We start from the raw sequence: 20,410 nt of genomic DNA on the forward strand, positions 1-20,410 counted from the left end.
TCCAAACGATCTTGCAGTGTTTTGTCACGCAAGGCCAAAAACATCGCTCAGAATCGGAGCAAGGCACGAACCAATACATATACATATACACATACAATTGTAAAGAAACCTGAAAGCTTCCGAAAACGAACTTGCATTATTTTTGACAGCATGTGTGATTTTTTTTAACTGTCTAGATGTTTGTGTGCGTTAAAAAGCCACTCGTAAGTGAAAATCTTGACATTGCTCTCGACATATTCGTATAATTTAGAATTCCTTTTGAAACATCAACAAAAGAGAGGATTTCCTTTCTTTAATTCATTTATTGTCAAGTCATCAAACCTGCAATGTGCAATTTGGTCCAGAAGCTGGTTCATGGTTCTTATGACGTCATGTGAAGTCGTCTGTGAGCAGTCTGAAGTGATGTGAAAGCATAAATCCACGTCCCGCACGTGTGCGTCTTCATTTCATTAAATGCTGTGCCATCAATATTTTAAAGCACAGTCCATAAGCAATACTAATATACGCAAGTATTTTACGTGCGCCCAAAGCTGCACGAAGAGCCCCGTCTCAAGAAAGTCATGTCTCGAAAACTTTGGAAACTAGCTGGCTCATCGAATATAGCTACTTTTTTTCTCGATTGCCTCCGGACATTCGTGTCTGCAAATGCTCAGGAATAATAGAGCTCAAGTGTCATTAAATAACAATCGCACCATTTGTTTTTCGCTAGTTCACGTTATCAGTGGTGAACGGGGTGCTTTCTAATTTTCGATAATATTATAAGTTCTACATTATGCGAATATTTGAAGAAATTGGTTCAGTTCAGATAATCGGTGGAATGCCCCTTTGCCGCAGACGTTCTTGTAGTCCTCAAACTCGACGTCAAAAGCGGCCCAGCTTCGCATAATCTTGTAGTCGAAGTTAACACGCCTTGCCTGCGGAATTCGTAGAAAAATAGATAGGGTGGACAGTCAGCATGTGAACTGAGCCAATTAAATCCGTAATGCACTCGGACTGAAAGATTGCATTTTGAATAAAAAAAAGTTTGTTTACAACTTGCGCATTGCACTGCAACAGAATGCAAACAGTTTTGATTCGTCAATACTAACAGAAGGCCACTATGTCTTGCGAACAAGCGAAGTGGTCGCTCGTGTACATCGGCGTAAACGTAAATTCATTCAAACTTGGCTTACACGAAGAAACCATTCCACGGCTTATTGCCGCTTCCGGAGAAAGTCACTTAGACGCAAAACGTCTTGCATGCACGAGATAGCGTTGAGATTTAAACAAATCCTGTCAACCTTTATTGAGAAAATCCTCGCTCAAAAAGGTAAAGCTCTGGATTATAAATTTGCGCGGTCTACGACATCTAAAAGGGTTTTAGCAAATCCTTGTCTTGTCGTTTCCTTTTTAACGCCCCCAGCTTAATTTTCTAGGTTACAGTACTCATCAAAATACGACTCGCGAACTAAAGCAAATTTTAAAATAAATAAATAAACTGTGAATAAACTTTAGTTGAAAGTCGGCGGCTTGTCCCGTGTTTTTTCTTCTCTTCGTCCCCCTTGTTCACGCTGTTATTTCTCTTTTTGGAATGTGCGTCACCAACTCGCTCGCCTAGCTATCGTATTAAATTTTAAAACGTCGTTGAGCAACTGCTTTCATGGCTATCTTGGTCACCATACTGAGTTCAAAAAACACCTTGGATAAAAGCCAGACGTCTAAAAAAAAGAATAACATGACAGATGAGTGCATTACTTTTGCCAGAATGAAGTGAGGTAAAAGTGTATGAAGGAAAACGTTGGTGGGAAATGGGGAAGTGACGAGCAGGTTAGTCGGCTCCCTTTGTCCAAAGCTCCGTTGGCTTTTGCTGATTCACGGACCAGGTGGACGATCATACGCTGAACTTGCAAGGACTCGCAAGACAGCGACAACTCCAACTGCGCGTGTGTGTGTTCTGTCTGAGGCAACTTCTGTGGTTTTATTGCACACCCTCAGGATATGTGGAATAAAGTGGGGCAGGCGCCACACCAGGGACAAACAGAACTTTAGTGGGTGGCGTGTATCTCATTCCCGACATTTAAGATGGGATATGCGTTAGTTTGGAGGATGCGCCAGTTAGTGGCCTATAGGCTGTAGTCAGTTTCTTGTTTGAAGGAAGGTATTTACGTCTCTCCAGCCTCAAGTGTCCCAGATAATCTCTATATACGACGGGTAGAGGGATCGGGTAAGGATGGGGCTGGTAGTCCACCCGGCTAACTGATTTTCGGGCTAGGCCATGCGCCACCTCATTTCCCTCGAGCCCTTCGTGACTGGGAATAAATATGACATAACGATCTTATTTGTATAAGGCGGAATTGGGATGACCCGATGCTCTCGCCGGCACTCGACCTTGTATGAGTAGCGACAAGCCGCCTGAGCTACCATAATAAGCAACAACAGGAAAGTAGACTTCACAAGGCATAGACACTTGCAGGCCACGCTGAGCTAAGATAAGCTTAGTTAAGTTGAAAGTATAACGATAAAGCGAACTCCGGTAACTCCAATGCAGTGTCTTCATTCTCGTACTGGTCAAAATCGATTTTTTTTCCCCTATGGGCTTACCTTTTCTATCAAGGTGTGGCTGTCTTCGAAACAAAACACTTCCGCGTCATTTATCCCCAAGTAACGCAGTACGCCGTCTCCAACTATGTCGAAAGTGCCGTTGTTCCTGCAAGTCTGCAGAGGTGAAGAAAGGCCGGTTAATTTAGCATCCGCATACATTCGCTCGATGCGATCTGCTCTGTCTCCTGTTTCGGCGAAAGTTTCCCAATGCAGTTAGGTTCAGCGCATCGCATAACAAAGCAAGAAAAAAACGCTAGAGTCCACATTGTAGCGAATTCTTGCTTTTTTTTTTTAACGCGTTATTTGGACACAAGCATAATTCAACCAGCGAACAAAACAGAACACAAGAAGAAGGAGTACAAGGTGTCCTGTGTACTCCTTCTTCTCGTGTTCTGTTTTGTTCGCTGGTTGAATTATGCTTGTGTCCAAACCACCTACTCGCATGGCCACCCTGTTGCAGTATTTGGGCACCAGATGTTGCCTCCTGCCTAGGCGGAATCACCAGGTGGCAACCACGCCGTGCGTAATGAACAAATTTTAAGAGCTGGTTATCCGGGCCAGACAAGGCACCGCACGTACTAAAGGAGCGCACAAGTAGTGACAAAGGCACGACAATGCATTCTTTTACCCCCACCACATTTCCAAGAAAACATGGTGCCATACAAAATCAGATTATTGGAACGGTAACAAAAGTCACTGTGTCGGAACAGCCTCTGTTTATCTGCTAGCGAGAGAAACAGTTATCTCGATAGACTGTAAGATGTATGTGCAAATTACAGGCATTTATTAAAAAAATTCTGTTCTCATACAAAGAATATCTGTTATACCTCATTTACGGAGACACATTCACGAAAAACGCAGTAAATCTGTTTTCAAACCCAAGCCTTGGTTGGAAGGCAAGCAATTTGAGGTACAGCTTTTCTCAAAAGTGTACAACCCAGAGGGTCCGCGTCTGAGCCACGCAGTAGCGCTGATTTAGCATTAATGGAAGCATTGGAGAGGGTAGGACTAAAATTCTTTTAACATCAATATATTCAGAACACTGGAAATGCATTACAAGCCGCACAAGGGCTTTAACGGTACCACGTTAAAATATATCAGTTTTTGCCTTTTTCTTAGGATTAATTCACTGGCTGTCCGCTGATAGCGGCATTGATACCGGTAGCTGCTTGGTGGCAGCAATGAACAGCTTAATCAGGCAAGGGGTCAAATGTCATATTTTACTATGGCAAATTTCTCTCTCATTCTACAAGCTCTCTCTCGCTCTCTCATTTCATTCTCGAGTTATAAGTTAAACACCATGATGATCAACACCTTGGTGGGAATGGAACCTTTCGATATTCAAGACGCCGTAATATTTTAATGCGGGCTGGTGAGCCTAAGTAATAGTCCAGCAACCGCCGCAGAAGTTAGCATTCATCCACGAATTTGCTACAACAAAAATCAAACATCGATTGTCGATGAAAAGCTAGTGTTTCTGCATTGTGCCATTATCAACCATCAAAAGGACACATTGCAGACTGCCTCCTGAAAAGACGTCTGCAACATCCACCGGCTGCAATGCGCGTTCATGACCACCATTCTGGTCAGTTTATCATCTATTTTCACGCCACCGCGTCGGGCCAGTTCTGCGCGCACCACCCCTTTGGTGTGCGGCCCTGCTGCGCGAGAAAGTGCCAGCCGCTAGAGCGCATTGAAATGTTTATTAGCATCATGGCAGACTCGTTGAGGGCAAGCCTCAATTACAGCAACGTGCAAATAGCTGGTGATACTACTGAAAGCCCCAGGACAAGGCAGATTGTAAATTATAATGCGCCTACAAAACGAAACCGTGATAGAATAATGCAACATTAAATCAGTGATCACAAGGTGTGTTGATGAGGCAGCCCTCTTGAGGGAAATATTTCAAATAAACAACCCATTCACTTTTTCTTTTCTTTTTTACACGGCTGTTTCTTTACCTTTAACTTTCACCAGGCCGGCTGTCCTGAGATAAAATGACACTGTGCGAACTTTCCAGCGGTAAAGCAAACAAAATAAAAAGCAGCCGAACTTTTTGGACGTTAGCGGGCTACTATGCTGAAGCAGCGTCGGCGGTTTCGAGCAGTCAGGTGGCGAACAGCGGTGTGTAGTTGGGATTACAGACGGTCTTTCTGAATGACAAACCTCCTGGAAACTTTCCATGGTCCAAGATTCGGTCTGCCAGGTTGCGGCGTGTTGACCGAAACTCTGGTTCAAACGAAAGTGGCCCACAATCATCGTGAAAGACAGAAGCACTGTGACGTCATCAGTAATATTGGCCGCCCTGAGGCTCGAGACGGCTCCTGTCTGCATAGAGAAGAAATTATGTCGCACTTTGCTTATCATTGTCTCCTGCATAGGTCATCAAACCGCAAATGTCGCAAAACCCCCTAATTTGTTACTCATGAACACATAGTGCAGTGCACAACTTGTCAAGATACTCATTGAAGCGCGCACATTTTTAGGGTCCCGCCGCGTATTTACACTCTACGGCTAAGTAGGTTTTCGCATTTCTTCTACGTCTCCAAACCCTATTCAATCAAATGTAAGGTACCGACAGTAGTTTTCAATACAAGGTGCTCACACAAGTTCTCTTAACAGCGTAGTCAGCGGAAGCCTGAACTTCCTAGATGCATATAGGCAGAGCCAAGTATTGAATGGTGCACTGTGCAGGTGCCACAGTGAACGTGCAAAGCGCATTCTTCATTTCGTGGCTCAATGCTTAGTCTGTACAGCGATAAAGCTTCGTCGTCACTTTTGTGTTGCGAAAACGTCTGCGGTCACCCGTACACTCCGATGCGATTTCAATTTGGCCGCGCAAAGGTTAGTTTGCTCATGTTGAGTTGCTCGAACATAGTTTATTTTTAAAAAAGGGTTTAGCGAAATGAATGTTCTCAGCTATGGCTTCTTTATTAAACAATATTTCACCACTGTTTTAGTTGGAGAGAAAGTTACTTCTACAGTATCAAGAAAAATTCCCAAGGATACTTAATTGCATTATGCTTTGGCGTTGCAATTACATTATAAACTATTTATTAGCAATTGTACTTGTGCGAAATTGTGCGAAGCTTTTGGATGGAACATTCGCTCAGTAAGAGACACGCCCGCAAGGCCAAAAAAGGCAGAGGACACGGCCTATAGCTTTGTCACATTGCTCTAGAATTACTTTAGAAGATAGAGAGTGATGCCCTTATACTACGTTTTCTGAAATTCCTTATGGTTGTGTTAGCGAACGGCTACACATCTGCACACAGCCAGACATCTCTTCGGACCATCTTTAGTATCTGATTAAATGTCTCTCGGAAGGAGTCTAGCGGTGGCAACGTGGACGCAGTGAATATTCATGGATAAGATGGGTTGTCGCTTTATGTCTATAGTGACACTCCAGCCAATGATGACTATGGCGTCTGGTGACGCTACTTCCTTCCATTCAATGGAGGAACTTTATAACCGGCATTTCCTTTTTTTAACTATGAGGCTCCTAATTTTACTACATCATCGAATTGTTGTTCCCGTTCGGTCCAAGCAACCGTGCTAGCTTTAAAATCGTGTTAGCCTGGTCGGTTTGTGTCAAAAATCCACAGCCTAAGAGGTTCGCTTCTGGGCCATGCTGCCTAGCCTGTTATGGACAGCAAACGTTCCAAATGTATTGAAGGAAAACGGACATCTCCCCCCAGCCTAGGCTGAGGTATGCCCATGGACGCTACTATATAACCTTGCTGCGTATGCTTAGAAGCAAACCCTCGGGCACCTCACTGCAGAGCAAGGGTGCACCTTTGTTACCACAAAGAATAAACTGATCATAAAATTTAAGCACCGCAAATTTCCATCTTCGACGTGAACACTTCTGTCTTGAAGTGAGAAACTCATTTCTCTCCTCTTTTGCCTTACGGTATTTCTCATTACATAATTTCTGCCTGGGAGGTTTTTGAGTTTATGTCCATTCAAGCTCATGGAATAGGCATGCGTAAGATGGAAGCCATGTAGACGCGTGCACTCGGACCGCATTTAAACTCCACTGAGACCTTCGACAAAACTTCTGTAGAATTCGAAAACATTTCGCAGGATGGTTGTCAATTTGTAAAAAGAGATAATGAGATAGGTGCTTGTGGCGAATGAGATATAGTCTATTTATTACTATCTGTCTCCACGTCTTGCTTGGATTAGCGTTCCAAAGCTACATATTCAGTTATGCTAGCTTGCGCGTGACAACAATATGCCCTCAGTCGTGCCCTCTCTATGCCCAATCACTCAGAATAGTGCCATCCGTGATGTCGCGCGTATAACATCACCCATTCCGGCTAATCAGTGCAGCACCGCAGAACCGCCACGCATGTCCTTAGCAGCTGAAAATTCATTCAGCGTCCACTCCAAGAAAGCTGTGGGTAACCACTCAACCTCTAAATAGGAAAGGGCTTGAGTCGCTGTCTAATTGCTTGTCTTGGGGTTGCAAATGGAAGGACTTTGCGCACTCACCAACGTTGGCGCGTTCATCGGTGCCCCATGCAGCCTTTTCAACTCGCTGGCCAATGTCCCAATAATCGGGGTGCCTCCCATCCTCCGGCTAATGTGTGTTCGAAGAACAAGTATTGTGATGGGAAGATTCCTGTGAAGCAAGGAATTGTTAACTTAAACACCCAATAACGTTTTGCGGTGTGGACTAGGTTCTACCCGATAATAGGTTTCTGAAAACAGTTCGTTATGCTCAATCAAAACAGCACTGGAACAGTATAACCCGGCTAGTCTGATAACTTTAGCATTGCATTGTCTGTGGGATCCTTATTTTGCTTAATTTTATATGTATTATGTTTTAAGGGCCTGGAGAACTGCCTTGTATCCCGTTATCTGTCGTTAACGTTTTACCTGGCCATTATATCAAATGTCCCATACTCTCTATGATAACCCTGAGTTCAAACTCCCTTCGTTTTCCTTTCCATTTTTGGTGGAAATCATTCATTCAGGTTTTTTCACATTAGCAGCTATTCGCATTATTTTACAATGTACTAATTTAATGGCAGCGTGACAGCTTTGAACCCCGTAACCTACTCGGGTAGTACTCGTTGACCCATTCATAGTTCAGTTCATGTACGGCTCTCTTAAATAAGACTCCAGTCAGAAATGCTTCAGTGTCAGTGAAGAGTTAACGTAAACGAATTTCTGGTAAGTAATTACGTCACTATTATTATCAGCAAATATCAAGGAAGAGACTGTTGAAAAAGCCGCTTTATCACAACAATCAGAAATTTTGAACTAAAAAAAAGTCTCTGACACAAACACCGCAGGGATGAAACAATTAATTAGATCTCGGAAAGAAGGCTTTCTTACAGATTTAACCACTTATTTGACTCTGTAAACATTTGAGCGCCTTCGAATTCTATCATGGTAATTTGAAAAACTGGCCCAACGAATTGCCTGCCTTAAAAAGAGAGGCTATACCAAATAAAGATCCCTACTTCGTTAGCTCGTTCATCAACGAGGGATGCCGAGCGACCTCGGCCTCGTTGACGTAGTTCGTGAACAGGATCCCTAGCACCAGCTCGGGCCTCATTGCGCCACCTGGCAATGACGCACTGATATCCTCTTGAAATTTCTTGAACTCCTACGAAATATGCGAAAAAGAAAGCAAGAAAGCAATGGGCACACTGATAGTTCAGCTTTCAGAAACAGCGTCTAATCGTGCAGAAGCAAATCCTTTCAAAAACTGAACACCTCCGTCTACAAGGATTTTGCAACATTATTTGGAGGCAGCAAAAATTGTCCTAGTGAGCGAAATTCTGCCATAACACAAATACATTTTGTCAAGCAGCAGCATTTCCTAACCTTAGTTTAAGGCTCTTATTTTTAGCTAGAGGCTTTAGCGAACACTCGATAAGGCGTATGTGAAGTTGGTGATATATTTCAAATCCAGATCGCTATTTTCCTTCTCTTCATTTCAGCCGTGTTTCTATTCACTCGAAGACTGGCAGCTAGGCAGCATTAACAATCGCCAGGCAACAGTCCTGAGCTACTGTGCTACTTAGCCGACAGCCTATATCTAACAGGCCTAGTATTTAGCTGCAACGAGTTTATTTTCACGATAGTTTATGAAATTCGATTCATCCGTGATGGTGAAACAAACTATGTATAGAATTTTTAAGCATAGATATATATTAACCCCTTACGTAATTATTTGTTGCTGTTGTGGTTGTTTTGTTTTTCTTTGTTTTTTTTTTTTTACATCGTGCTGAAAATGGACATATTTAGAGCAGCAGCAGATATTTACAACAAACAACAAAAAAAAAAAAGGATTGACAACAGCGCCTCATTTGCCTCCAATATTTAAGCGAACACTGCGCGTCTTAACATTGCTGGCAGCTTTAGAGCAGATTTAAAACTGTGCCGCTAACGCTTCCTCGGCAGAGCAACGCTTGCTAACAAACATACGAGTCACCGCATAATGAAGGCGGTACGTTTATTATAATTACTTACTAAAAGAGGTATTCGCATACCTCATGCATACCGACTTCTGAACACCTGTCCTACTACCCGCCAAAAAGCCAACGGCTTTTCTACAATTGCTCGCTAGAAATAGAGAGGCAAAACATTTAGCTTAAAAGGTCAGCCGCATGGTATCCTAAATGTTACGCAAAGAAATGCTAAAGCACCTTTGTGTTGCATCCATATAATTGAATGAAATAAGCCAACAATGGGCGAGACCAGGGAAGGCGTAGGGGAGGTTGTTTTTTTTTTTCTCTCATTTCCTTTGCTACTGACTTGAATTAGTGTTGTAATTACTTTAAGGAGAAAGATTGAATACAAAGAAGAAGGGAAAACAACGCGCCGATAGATGGAACCAAACCCACGACCCCGGAATACCGCACTCGGTACTCTTACCAACTCAGGTACCTCGACGGCTGTCCAACCTTGGGTATTAAGGCTGTTGTAAAGCAACTTTGAGAGCATTGACCAGCGTCACCCTTATCCATAGCGGCGGACGTAGAACGTTCTGTGTTATCGCGAGTTTCACGTAGAACGAGGTCGACAGGAAAGGGAGGGGGGTCATGGGTTCAGTTCCCACCATCGGCGCATTGTATTTTCCTCTACTTCGTATTTAATTATCTGTCTCCCTAAGATAATAACAGCGTTAATTCCAGTCAATGGCTAAGACAATAAGAAAAAAAAAAGCATACCCAACGCCTTCCTTGGTCTCGCGCACTGTTGACCCCTTTCATTCATGTATCATAATGAGCCCCTCATTTCCCCCTCATTTTCTGCTTATAGCTTGCGAGGGTCTCGGTTCTAGCAGTCTTGAAGTTACAGACAACATTAATACCGAAGAATGTGGAAGGTTGGGCAGCCGTCGATGTAGCTCAGTTGATAAGAGCGACGGACGTACGCGATATTCGAGGGCCGTGGGATTGATGCCCACCATCTGCGCATTGTTTTTCCTTATACTTTGCATTTAATTGATTTTCTCCCTAAATTCATTACAGCACTAATACAAGTCAATATAAAGAAAATAAGAAAAAAAGCCCCTACGCGTTCCTTTGTCTCGCAGACTGCTGGCTTCTTTCATGCGTGTGCTTTAACGAGCCCTTCATTTCCCCCTCGTTTTTCTGCTTATATTTGTAAAATTGGTTTCTATTTCTTCGAACACTGTAATTCTTTGGAACGCAAATCACCTTAACTTACTTTTATCAGTCGCAACCGGCCAGACAAATCTAACTTCAACGATGCAGTGTCTCCTGCAGCCCTGAGGATGCCGTGGTGCTGGATCTTCTCCTTATGCAATTGCATGAGCTTTTGTCTGCCTGTGCCATCCAGTTCTTTCACCATGTCATCGGCTTCGCTGAAACATAGGCAGATATATTATAATCTGCGGCCAAGGGGGCAAGCAAGAACTACGTAACGTTTATATTTTGGTATTTGCCGTCGAACTTTCTCAAGGGTTGGTGCTAACTTATTGCCTTAAAAGTTAGGTCTCAGTACGCCTCCTCATCCTCCGCAATACGCTACAGTTCAGATATTTGGTTTGATTTGGTTTTATTTATGGGGTTTAACCCGCCAAAGCGAACTCAGGCTATGAGAGGCACCATAGTGGAAGGGTCCCGAAATGTCGGCAGCCTGGGGACCTTTAGTGTACCATCGCACAGTACACGGGCACCTTGCTTTATCGTCTGTATCGAAACGCGGTTTCCACGATCGCGCGGAAACTGCGGCTTTAAAAATTTCTGACATTCTTAGGTGAAGCACATGCACATGATAAGCCATTGATACCGTGCGGAAGGGGCATGGGGCACAAGGCAGCGCCTGTTGCACCAAATCCACTCCAGCAGCAAAGGGGAACCTAACGGGTTTGCCCCGAATACTAAGAACGTTATTTGCTCCCAAAGCAAAGACAATCCTAATGAATTCGCGTTAGACCCTCGTAACCTCCGCATGAGGCAGTTTTTGCCCTACAAGTGGTCACGAATAAAGCGCGCTATGCGCTGTAATTCCGCCATACACAGGCGCCACATTGGCTGACTGCGTCGAGAAGGAAGCCTGGCTAAGCCTTATGTGAATCCAGAGAGAATTGCATACTCATGGTACGTCACCGGCTCTGGTAGTGAGCACCTCGTGATCAGCCATTGCTCCCTTTTAATGCATATTCTACTGCTAAAAATATTCCACCATTGCCTCCTCTATTTCTTGTCACTGTGTTTTCGTTCGATAATGAAGCTGTGAAGAGCTGGCGTTAGTAAAGGCAGTTGTTAATGTGTGCGCTTTCAGCCTATTGACTGTTACAGATCCGTGTGATAAGGCAAGCTCTTCGAATAGAGCGCTTGAATGCTCCATTTTGAAGGCCTAATTTCGTCGACATGGCAAAAAAGCCAAGAGGTGCTGGAATTAAAACTAAGTAAGCAACAAGATATTTCTGAAGTATGTTTCCGTTTTCGCTTTTTGTAGTGCCGTTTGCTGCGGATGGCAACGTTTCACATATCAGAGAGACTTCAGAGCTGGTGTTCACATTGGCGGGCCTCAAATTAACTTAGCAAACAGTATGACAAAGTTGCGTCTCTCATAGCCTCAGTCTCTTTGGTACGTTTAACCCCATAAACCAAAACAGTGCGCGTCCAGCCCCTGTCCTGTGAAGTTCTCTTTCGTGTTTGCGTCTTTTTTTTTTTGTTGTTGTTGTTGTTGGTGTGCCCTTTGAATACAGTGTAACAAAGTTCGTGAGGTGCACTTCATCATACACCCTCCCCTCAGTCGATTCTTCATGCATTAAGGTCATACTGAACCTGTAACCAACGTTCACCATTCCTATACTTCAAAAATGGTGCTTACTGTGCGCCAGTTCGTGCAGATACCTTTTAAATTATATTTGTAAAGGCAACGAATACATCGAATCTCAACCGTTTACCGATGCGCGAAAAAAACTCTCTAATGAGCACACCTTGATTTGGCGCAAGATTTTCCTTACTTTAAGATCATTTTTTTTTACTGATAACAAAATAATCAGAATGCTGCTACGCGGAACTGGCTCTCTCGGAACGCACCGGTAGCTGGCCGATATTCCGAAACCAGTTCTCTCGGAAGCCGGCGCCACCTTCCTGAAGGTCTTCCAGCTCTTCTGGTTGTAGCGACCCTGAAACTCTTGCCCCGTGACTCGTACGTGCGTGTAAAAAAGCAGGTCGCACAGCCCGTCTGGCGGAAACATGTCCTCTTGAACGGCGAAGTCACCCGCCGTGCACAGGAGCACCCCTGTCAGGCAGGTAGACAAGAAAAGAACCTACGTGCTAAAGTGCTTCAAATTTTGCTTGAGCAGACACAACATATATAGACAATCAAGATATCTTTGGAACTGCATGCACAATTTCAAGTGAATTAGGAGTAGTGAATGCGAATTGTTCCGCAAAGTGTCCATACTCTGGGATTCTAAACTCACTCTTCTCCGATGGCTTCTTCTCTTCGTCTTTCGTTTCCCCTTGGGCATCCATAGTCAGCGGGGCATCCCGTGTCTCGGGAGGAGTGATGGTTGTCGACACATGACTGGTCGCCTTCAGCGTAGTCACGGTGGTAGACTCAGACAGCGCGGCACTTTTTTGTGACGTCCTGCTTGTTTTTTCAGTATATATATCAAAAGCAGTTTTGTCACCGTGGCTTCTATCAGAAGTCTGCAACCAGCCGGAGGTATCCACCGCAGGAATCGTTTCGTTCGGGACCGTCACGGATATGGTTTCTGCTGAAGTGATCTTGACTACTGGGCCGCTGCTTAATTCAGAGATGAACATTTCGCTAAGCCCCTCTTTTGGGGACGCAGTAGTAGGTATTTCGGACGACTCGGCTCCATCCGACGATGCCACTTCTTTTGCAGTGCTTATTCTCTTTTTGGCTCGAGAAGGCTGAGAATCACCTGAAGAAAAAACAGTTCTGTGTGCTAGTGTGTAGGCAAATGACAGACTGACAAGGCGCAGATTCACATCGAGGTGCCTTGTGCGCGTTTCGCGCTGACATAGAAGAAAATGCCCTTTAGTGCACGGGTCTGTATCCGCGGGTCTGTGTCTTTAGAATGTGAAAAAAAAATATCGCTTTTTTTTTTCTGCTTTTCGTATTCTAAAGGTACCACTTGAAAGGCGACTTCTGGAGCACTTATTTTTACACTCTTTCACGTTGCAAAAAAAAATGCTGCAGCCAAATCCCCGCGTGCAACACCCCCTCTGCATGTTGGTTGCAGTGAAAAACGTGTTAGCGGCGATGGGCACTAGCTTCTGAACCCACAAAATCAGTGTACAGAACTGTTCACTGCTACCATACGCGTAAGCTATGGGTGTCTCTATAGGGGGACACGTGCAGGGTCGTTGCGTTCAGACAGTGCACAAGAGTTAGTTGTACGCTGTGTAGTAAACGAAGAAAGGACACGTATAGAAGCGCGTAGACCCTTGTAACGGCATTATGCAACCTAAGACAGTTCAATACTTGATCCAAAATTCATTTTCTAGTGGCAGCGAATACATCGCACACCAACCATTTACCGAAGCACGAAAAAACTTTCCAATCAGCACAGCTTAATTTGGCGCAAGATTTAACTGCTCGCTTTCTAGGTTTGGTTTGTTTGAATGTCCCAAAGCGATTCAGGTTATGAGGGACAACGTAGTGGAGGACTCCGAAAATTAGGACTACCTGGGTTTTTGTTTTAATGTGCACTTACATCGCACAGCACACGGACGCCACTCCGTTTCGCCTCCATCGAAACGCAGCCGCCGAGGTCGGGTTCGAACCCGGGTACTCCGGCACAGTAGTCGGGCGTCTTACCACTGCACTACCCCGGCGGGGCACTTCCGCTGCCTCGTGCAGACAGAAGAGAAAATAGAGAAGGAAGGAAAAAGAAGAAGGAAAGAAATACGCGCGCCGGAACAGCTGCCGTCCACCACTGAAGCGGTGGCGGGTGCATGACAGCCTACAACAGATCAAAGTTCGATGGCAGGCTAGCCCCAGCCGCAAGCGGCAATGAAGAGTGCATGCGATCACGCGTAGTTCTCCTCTGATGGGGCTGGGGCAGGTAGGTCACCGCCGCTTGCGGCGGGGGCTAGCCTGCCACCAAATTTTTATCTGTTGTGGGCCGTCATTGCACCCGCCACCGCTTCTAGAATTAGATATCCACCACCACACAAAGCCCTAACAAAGGAGGAAGCGACCGGCTGGCGCAGATTACAGACCAACTCCTTTCCTAACCTACACATACTTAATAAAATGTTCCCGACACAATACAGAGCCACCTGCCCTTGGTGCGATGCCACACCTACACTTTATCATATCACGTGGGAATGCGAACGCAACAAAGCATTCCACCAACACGAAGACCCGAGTGCGGAGCAATGGGAGAGTCGGCTCACCAGCGGCGAGCTCGCGACCCAAAGGGCCTTAGTGCAGCACGCGACTGATGCAGCACGACTCAGTGGAGCCTTGGAATAGGGGCCCACCCTTGCTGAAGAGAAGCCTCAAGTCTCCAGCGCCAGAGAAGACGACGGAGACTTCACAACCGCGAAACCCTTGAAATATCCAATAAAGTTTTCACTCACTCACTCGGTGGTGGACGACGGCTGTTGTTGCGGCGCGCGTCTTTCTTTCCCTCTTCCTTTTCTTTCTCTCTATTTTCTCTTCTGTCTGCACGAGGGTGGCTCAGCTACAGAGCCAGTAGCAGGCCAGTGCATTTTCTTTTCCTTCTTCCTACAGCCACAACAATCCTGGATCGGATGCCGCCGGCGCCCGGTTTAAAGAACCTCGGGCTAACGCATTGACAGCCTCGTTACCGAGATTCCCGGAGTGCGCAGGCACCCATATCAGCTCCACATAGCGGGGTGGGTTAGTGGCGGGCGAGCTCAGTATGCTGAACGCAGAAATGTGAACTCTACCACGCGCATTAGTATCGCAGTTTTCGAGTCGGAAATTATGTAGCGTGCTTCCGTATGTGCAAGGGCGTAGGCGATGGCTGCTTCCTCGGCTGCCTCCGAGGAGGTGACCGAGGGGAGGGGGACAGTAGCAACAGGCTGCAGGAAGGAATTGGTAACGGCCAATACAGCTCCCTCATTCGTGCATGCGGCGTCCACCCATACGGCGTCCGTTTCGGAGCCGTAGTATTTGTGGAGCGCCGCAGCTCGGGCTCGGCGGCATTGCTCGTGATACTGGGGGTGCATGTTGCGAGGGAGAGGCTTGATGAGAAGGTCTTGGTGGAGGAGGCGAGGTATGGGAAGGTGGGTAGGGTAATTCGCTGGGACGCGAATGTCTAAAGTCTCCAGGATATGGCGACCGGTGGAGGTCTTGGTGAGACGCAAGTATTGGGCTTGGCGATGGGCCTCCACAAGCTCCCCAATGTGGAAGTATTGATTGGGAGATGTGGGGCCGTCTTAAACGCCGTGCGCAACACGACGTCCAAGGCGTCCGTTTCCTGCCTGTTGAGTCGGAGATAGGGGACTGTGTATAAGAAACGGCTGAGGACGAAGGCGTGAATTAGACGACATAGGTCGTTCTCCTTCATGCATCTGTGATGGCCCGAAACTCATCGGATGAGGTGCGATATCGCGCCTGTCACCCACTTTAGTTTCTTGGGAGTTAAGGTGTTTTGCCATTGTTCCGTATGTGAAGTCCCAGAACCCTGAGCGTATTCACCTCTGGGACGGGACGGCCATCGACTTCAATGACAATCGGTGTGGTGGGGCATCCGCGAGTCTCGGGCGAAGTATAAGTAGCTCAAACTTCTCTGGGGAGCATGAGAGTCCGATACTCTGGGCGTGTTCTTGTCTGAGTGATGCGGCGCTTTGTAAGGTACCCTCTATGTCGCCATCACTACCGTGTGTGGTCCATAGTGTGATGTCGTCCACATAAAGGGTATGTTTAAGATGAGGTATCGTGGACAGCTTCCGGGCGAGGCGAATGAGTGTGGCGTTGAATAGGAAAGGAGAGAGGATAGACCTCTGTGGAGTACCGACGCTCCTGAGGGTGTAGGGTTGGGAGGTAAGGGGGCCAAAATGAACCTCAGCCATGCGGTCCGTTAAAAAAGCCTGGATGTAAGTGTACATTCGTACACCTATGTTCAGGGGAGAGAGGGCAGTCATGATCGCGTGATGTTCGACGCGATAAAAAGCTTTGGACAGATCCAAAGCCAGGACTGCCTTTGTCGTCCCAAAGCGACTCAGGCTATGAGAGACGCCGTAGTGGAGGACTCCGGAAATTTCGATCACCTGGGGTTTTTAACGTTCACTGACATCGCACAGCACACGGGCGTCTTGCTTTTCGCCTACATCGAAAAGCGGCCGCCGAGGCCTGGATTCGATCCTGCGTCCTTGGGAACAGTAGTCGAGCGCCGTAACCACTGCGACACCCCGGCGGGGGTGAACTGATTATTATTATTATTATTATTATTATTATTATTATTATTATTATTATTATTATTATTATTATTATTATTATTATTATTATTATTATTATTATTATTATTATTATTATTATTATTATTATTATTATTGTTATTATTATTTATTATTATTATTATTACTATTATTATTATTATTATTATTATTATTATTATTATTATTATTATTATTATTATTATTATTATTATTATTAAGGGAAACAAACTTTAAGCGGACCCTCGAAAGGCGGGCAGAGACATCACTAACAATACAAGCTCCTCAAGCAAACAAACGCATAATGGACACCTTCAGGGAGGATCATCGGAATCAAAAACTCAAGCATCATTCAAAAATTTAGGGGCACTTGTGTTCCACCGTCAAGAGTATGACACTGCAGCGTGAATGGCTCCTCTCGTGGGTTCACATTGGCTTATAAATTTTGCTGCTCGAATAATCATTACTCCCTTAATCATTACTCTCAAATCAAACCCCCCCACACACACACGTCAGCAGCCATGTTATGGAAAAGACAGTATGGCATAAGTATAGAGCCCTGATTTATTTTTGCCATGAAAATGCATATTTTCGTGGCCTGGATGAATTTTATTTGATTTAGGGCCCAAGGGTGTCGACTCTAGTTCCATCTCACACTCCACAAATTTTCTTTTCAGCTTAATTCATTCAATTTTCAGTTCCGCCGCTCCACGTGTGACGTCAAGCGTTTTCGACAAATCCGGATTTTCTCGACACGCCGGCGTTAGCTCCACAGGCTGCTGCACTGCACGAAAGCTTTAACGTCGTTTTAAAACAATCTTGAAAAAATCTTTGTCAAGCATCGCCTTCGGATATGAACTCCCAGAGTTAAACAGTTTTGAATATTTAGGTTATAAGAAGGTTCGCGGTATTCTTACCGGTTGTTTCCGGCGTTGTCGTAGCTGGGTCCGCGCGTACTATTCGACGGTAATATAACTCCTTCACAGTTTCGGGATCAGCATCTGCGGATGCACAGCACAGTGCTCGTTATTAAGGAGTGCAACATTAACTCTATAGATGGCTTTCGCACCCAGAAGCCATAAAGAAAACGTAAAATATAGGAAAGTAGCAGGGAGGTCCAATTAATGATCCGGCTGTCATTTTACGATAGACCAATCGACCAGCTTTACGTCAATGGGCTTTAAAGATTATTTGCGTGCGCAAATTTGCGCGCATCGGGCGTGCTATCGATCGATCTAGGGTTTCTCATTCGGGATGCGCGATGCGTCGCCAGCCTCTTGACAGTTTAATACGAGCTCGACTACTATGCCCAGCGATCCCCTCTGCACATTACTCAGAAGCAACCTCCCGGGCTTTCTTTGCATTTATAGCGAAAACTCTATACTCAACAGATAAAGGTAAAAAAAAAATGTCTAAGGTTTAACCCTGCAATACCTAATCAGGTGATGCGAAACTATCGTTTTGCTTGATTTTGCTTGGTTTTGCTTCAGTTAAGCTTAAGTTTAGACATAGGCAGACATGAGTTTGAAGTGATTAAATTGCCGAGACTATGGAGTCGAGGACGCCATCAACTGCAAAATGGACCATGTGATGCTGTATCTGCCATCAGAGGTCAAATGCCAAGGTCAAAAGTCACGTGGAGGTACACTATAGGTACCTCACCCAAGCCACCAGCTGTCGACCATACTTGCCGGATTTCAACCAGTGCGTTTCTACCTCTACAATATGGTTAAGCTATAATACAACCACACTCTCACCTCCAGATCATGGAAGGTCGAGTGACCTGCCAGGTTGACCTTAGCTGGTACATGGCATAGTGAAGCTACTTGTTAGGACACACATGTTTGTTTGTTTTTTTCATAGTGCAACTGGGGTTTACAATTTGAAGAGGCTGCAATACCAATTCAATACAGAGATTCGTCGCAACTGCGGCTAAAGGTTGGTTCACATGAAAGCTATTGAGCGAACTCAGCGCCGAGCGACAGCGGCTGAGCGAAAAATTTCCAACTACTTGAAATTGCGTCGCTCTCGCCGCTTGAGCCGCCGTGACAGCTCAAAACAGGTTTTTGTGTCAACTTGGCAGAAATAGTTAGCGTTTTCGCTTGCAGGTGAAAGAGTCTTAAAGTAAATAAGATGTAAAAAGTTCTGTTTTTTATGTCTTATCAGGAGCTATGAAAAGTCACGCTGCTACCTGCTATATCGACTACATTCCAGCGGACGTCAATGTATCTAGTGCTTAATATCATGTAAAAATTGTCGTTAACACCTCGCAATTATATCTATATATGTGCTGCCGAAGAAACCTCCCTAAAGCTCACAGCCTTCTAAAAGTTATGTATATAATAACGCATTATCAATCATAAGAATGGCCATCTATACAAGAGACAGAATGCAATTGCGGCCAAAAGAATATTTGCTAGAATACTTGAAGAATTTCATGGGAGAATTCAGCCCACCGAAAAAGTAGCTCCCGATTGTTTATCCCGTATTAAAAACTGCCACCTGCTCCAAAGTCATTCACTGAGCATTTATGGGTCACAAAATCACTCAGCTGCTGTGACAACTGAGATCCAATCACTGGCCAGGTATAAATGACCAGTCATTGAACGTGTATCTATCGCTTATGTATCTATCGCTCATATACATTATCTCCATTGAGAATGCTCCTCTATACGAGCGACAAAATGCAGCTGTGGGGCTGTTATCAAAGGCTTGGAGCCCCCGGGGTTCGCTTCTGGGTAGCATCGCGTGGCTGGTAATATATCACCAGTTTTGAAAATCTCCTGAAGGTAACGAGATTGTTTGTCTATTTTCCGTCAGCTCACTTGCTTGAATAGCGTTTCATGGCATTCTTCAACGCCGTATCTGTATTCTGGTGTTGCGAAAGGTTTTGTTCAGAGGGCAACTCACCAACGGTCGTCGCACTGACTAAGCGAGCTCCGCCCGCTGAAGCGACGTGCACAAGTAATGCAGTCGCCGCCACCATCACGACGCTGATCGCAGTCAGCACTGCGAGCTTGTAGTAGTCCGTACCGGATGACCTGCAATGCAAGAATGGCAAGTAGCTGAGAAAAAAAAAAATAGGGATTTCCACGATAGCCGCTACAGCTTCCCCAAAGTAACGATACAAATACGCGGTGGCAGCATGGATTCAGACCATGCGAAGAACAGCAATCGACAAGAAATAGTTAGGGGAGCAGTCAACAACTCCTATAATATCGCCATGTTTGTTATCAGCGCCATAAACAGGCGATCTGACTGACTTGACAACAAACGGACCGACCAATTTCGAACAATTTCTTGCACCAATTTGCGAACAAATTGGACCGACTTGCAAACACAAAGAACTGAACACCTATAGGCGGTGGCAACAATAGCAAGCTCCCTCAGCTGTAATCGAAGAATACAATCACTACCGCTTTCGGCAGCGCTCGAGTTAGAGCTTACGAAAAACTTTCCGTGTTGCGCGCGAAAATCACTTAAGACAATCTTCGATAGCGTAGAAACAGTTGCGCGCGGCTGCAATCATTTCAAGCAGATCTTGTTTCATCTCGCACCGCAAAGTAATGAAGCCACGTGCCGGCGGTTTAACGTAAACGAGGGTTTAAAAATTCGCGGAATATAAGGACCAGCTTACAGCTTACCCATGTTGCTCAAAAGAAGTTTATTCTTTAAGTACTATATTTGCCGAAACTAATTCGACAATCGCGTCTGCTGCCGGAACAAGCCCGAAGCCCAGCAGTGGTGCTGCGCTTACCGGTGGTGGCCTCTACAACCAGATAGGAGCGTAAACTGGCTGACGTAAGCCAGCATGCGCCATACCAACGTCAACCTAGGAAAAAAAGCGAGGACGGAAGCTTACATAAACAAGTTTGCTCGCATAGCCGGGGGATAAGGCACCGGAGAACGCAGCGCTGTTCGGCCTCAAGCTTGCTCCGGAATCC

General features: G+C 45.3%; 1 protein-coding gene across 1 annotated transcript; it reads right to left on the reverse strand.

Annotated features, from left to right (window-relative positions):
• Positions 1–291: 291 nt before the first annotated feature.
• LOC146184964 (uncharacterized) lies at positions 292–19,502 on the reverse strand. Its single transcript, XM_084605455.1, has 10 exons — positions 19,377–19,502; positions 17,384–17,467; positions 12,509–12,976; positions 12,120–12,324; positions 10,273–10,429; positions 8,055–8,200; positions 7,078–7,207; positions 4,747–4,908; positions 2,581–2,694; positions 292–914 (listed from the first exon to the last, which is right to left on the reverse strand). The coding sequence occupies exons 1-10, from the start codon at positions 19,450–19,452 to the stop codon at positions 771–773; spliced, it is 1,686 nt and encodes a 561-aa protein (XP_084461581.1). The 5' UTR covers positions 19,453–19,502; the 3' UTR covers positions 292–770.
• Between the last annotated feature and the right edge of the window lie 908 nt (positions 19,503–20,410).

Source organism: Amblyomma maculatum, chromosome 6 (assembly GCF_055883805.1).
Source record: "Amblyomma maculatum isolate TAMU_Amacu chromosome 6, ASM5588380v1, whole genome shotgun sequence".
Taxonomy (NCBI): domain Eukaryota; kingdom Metazoa; phylum Arthropoda; class Arachnida; order Ixodida; family Ixodidae; genus Amblyomma; species Amblyomma maculatum.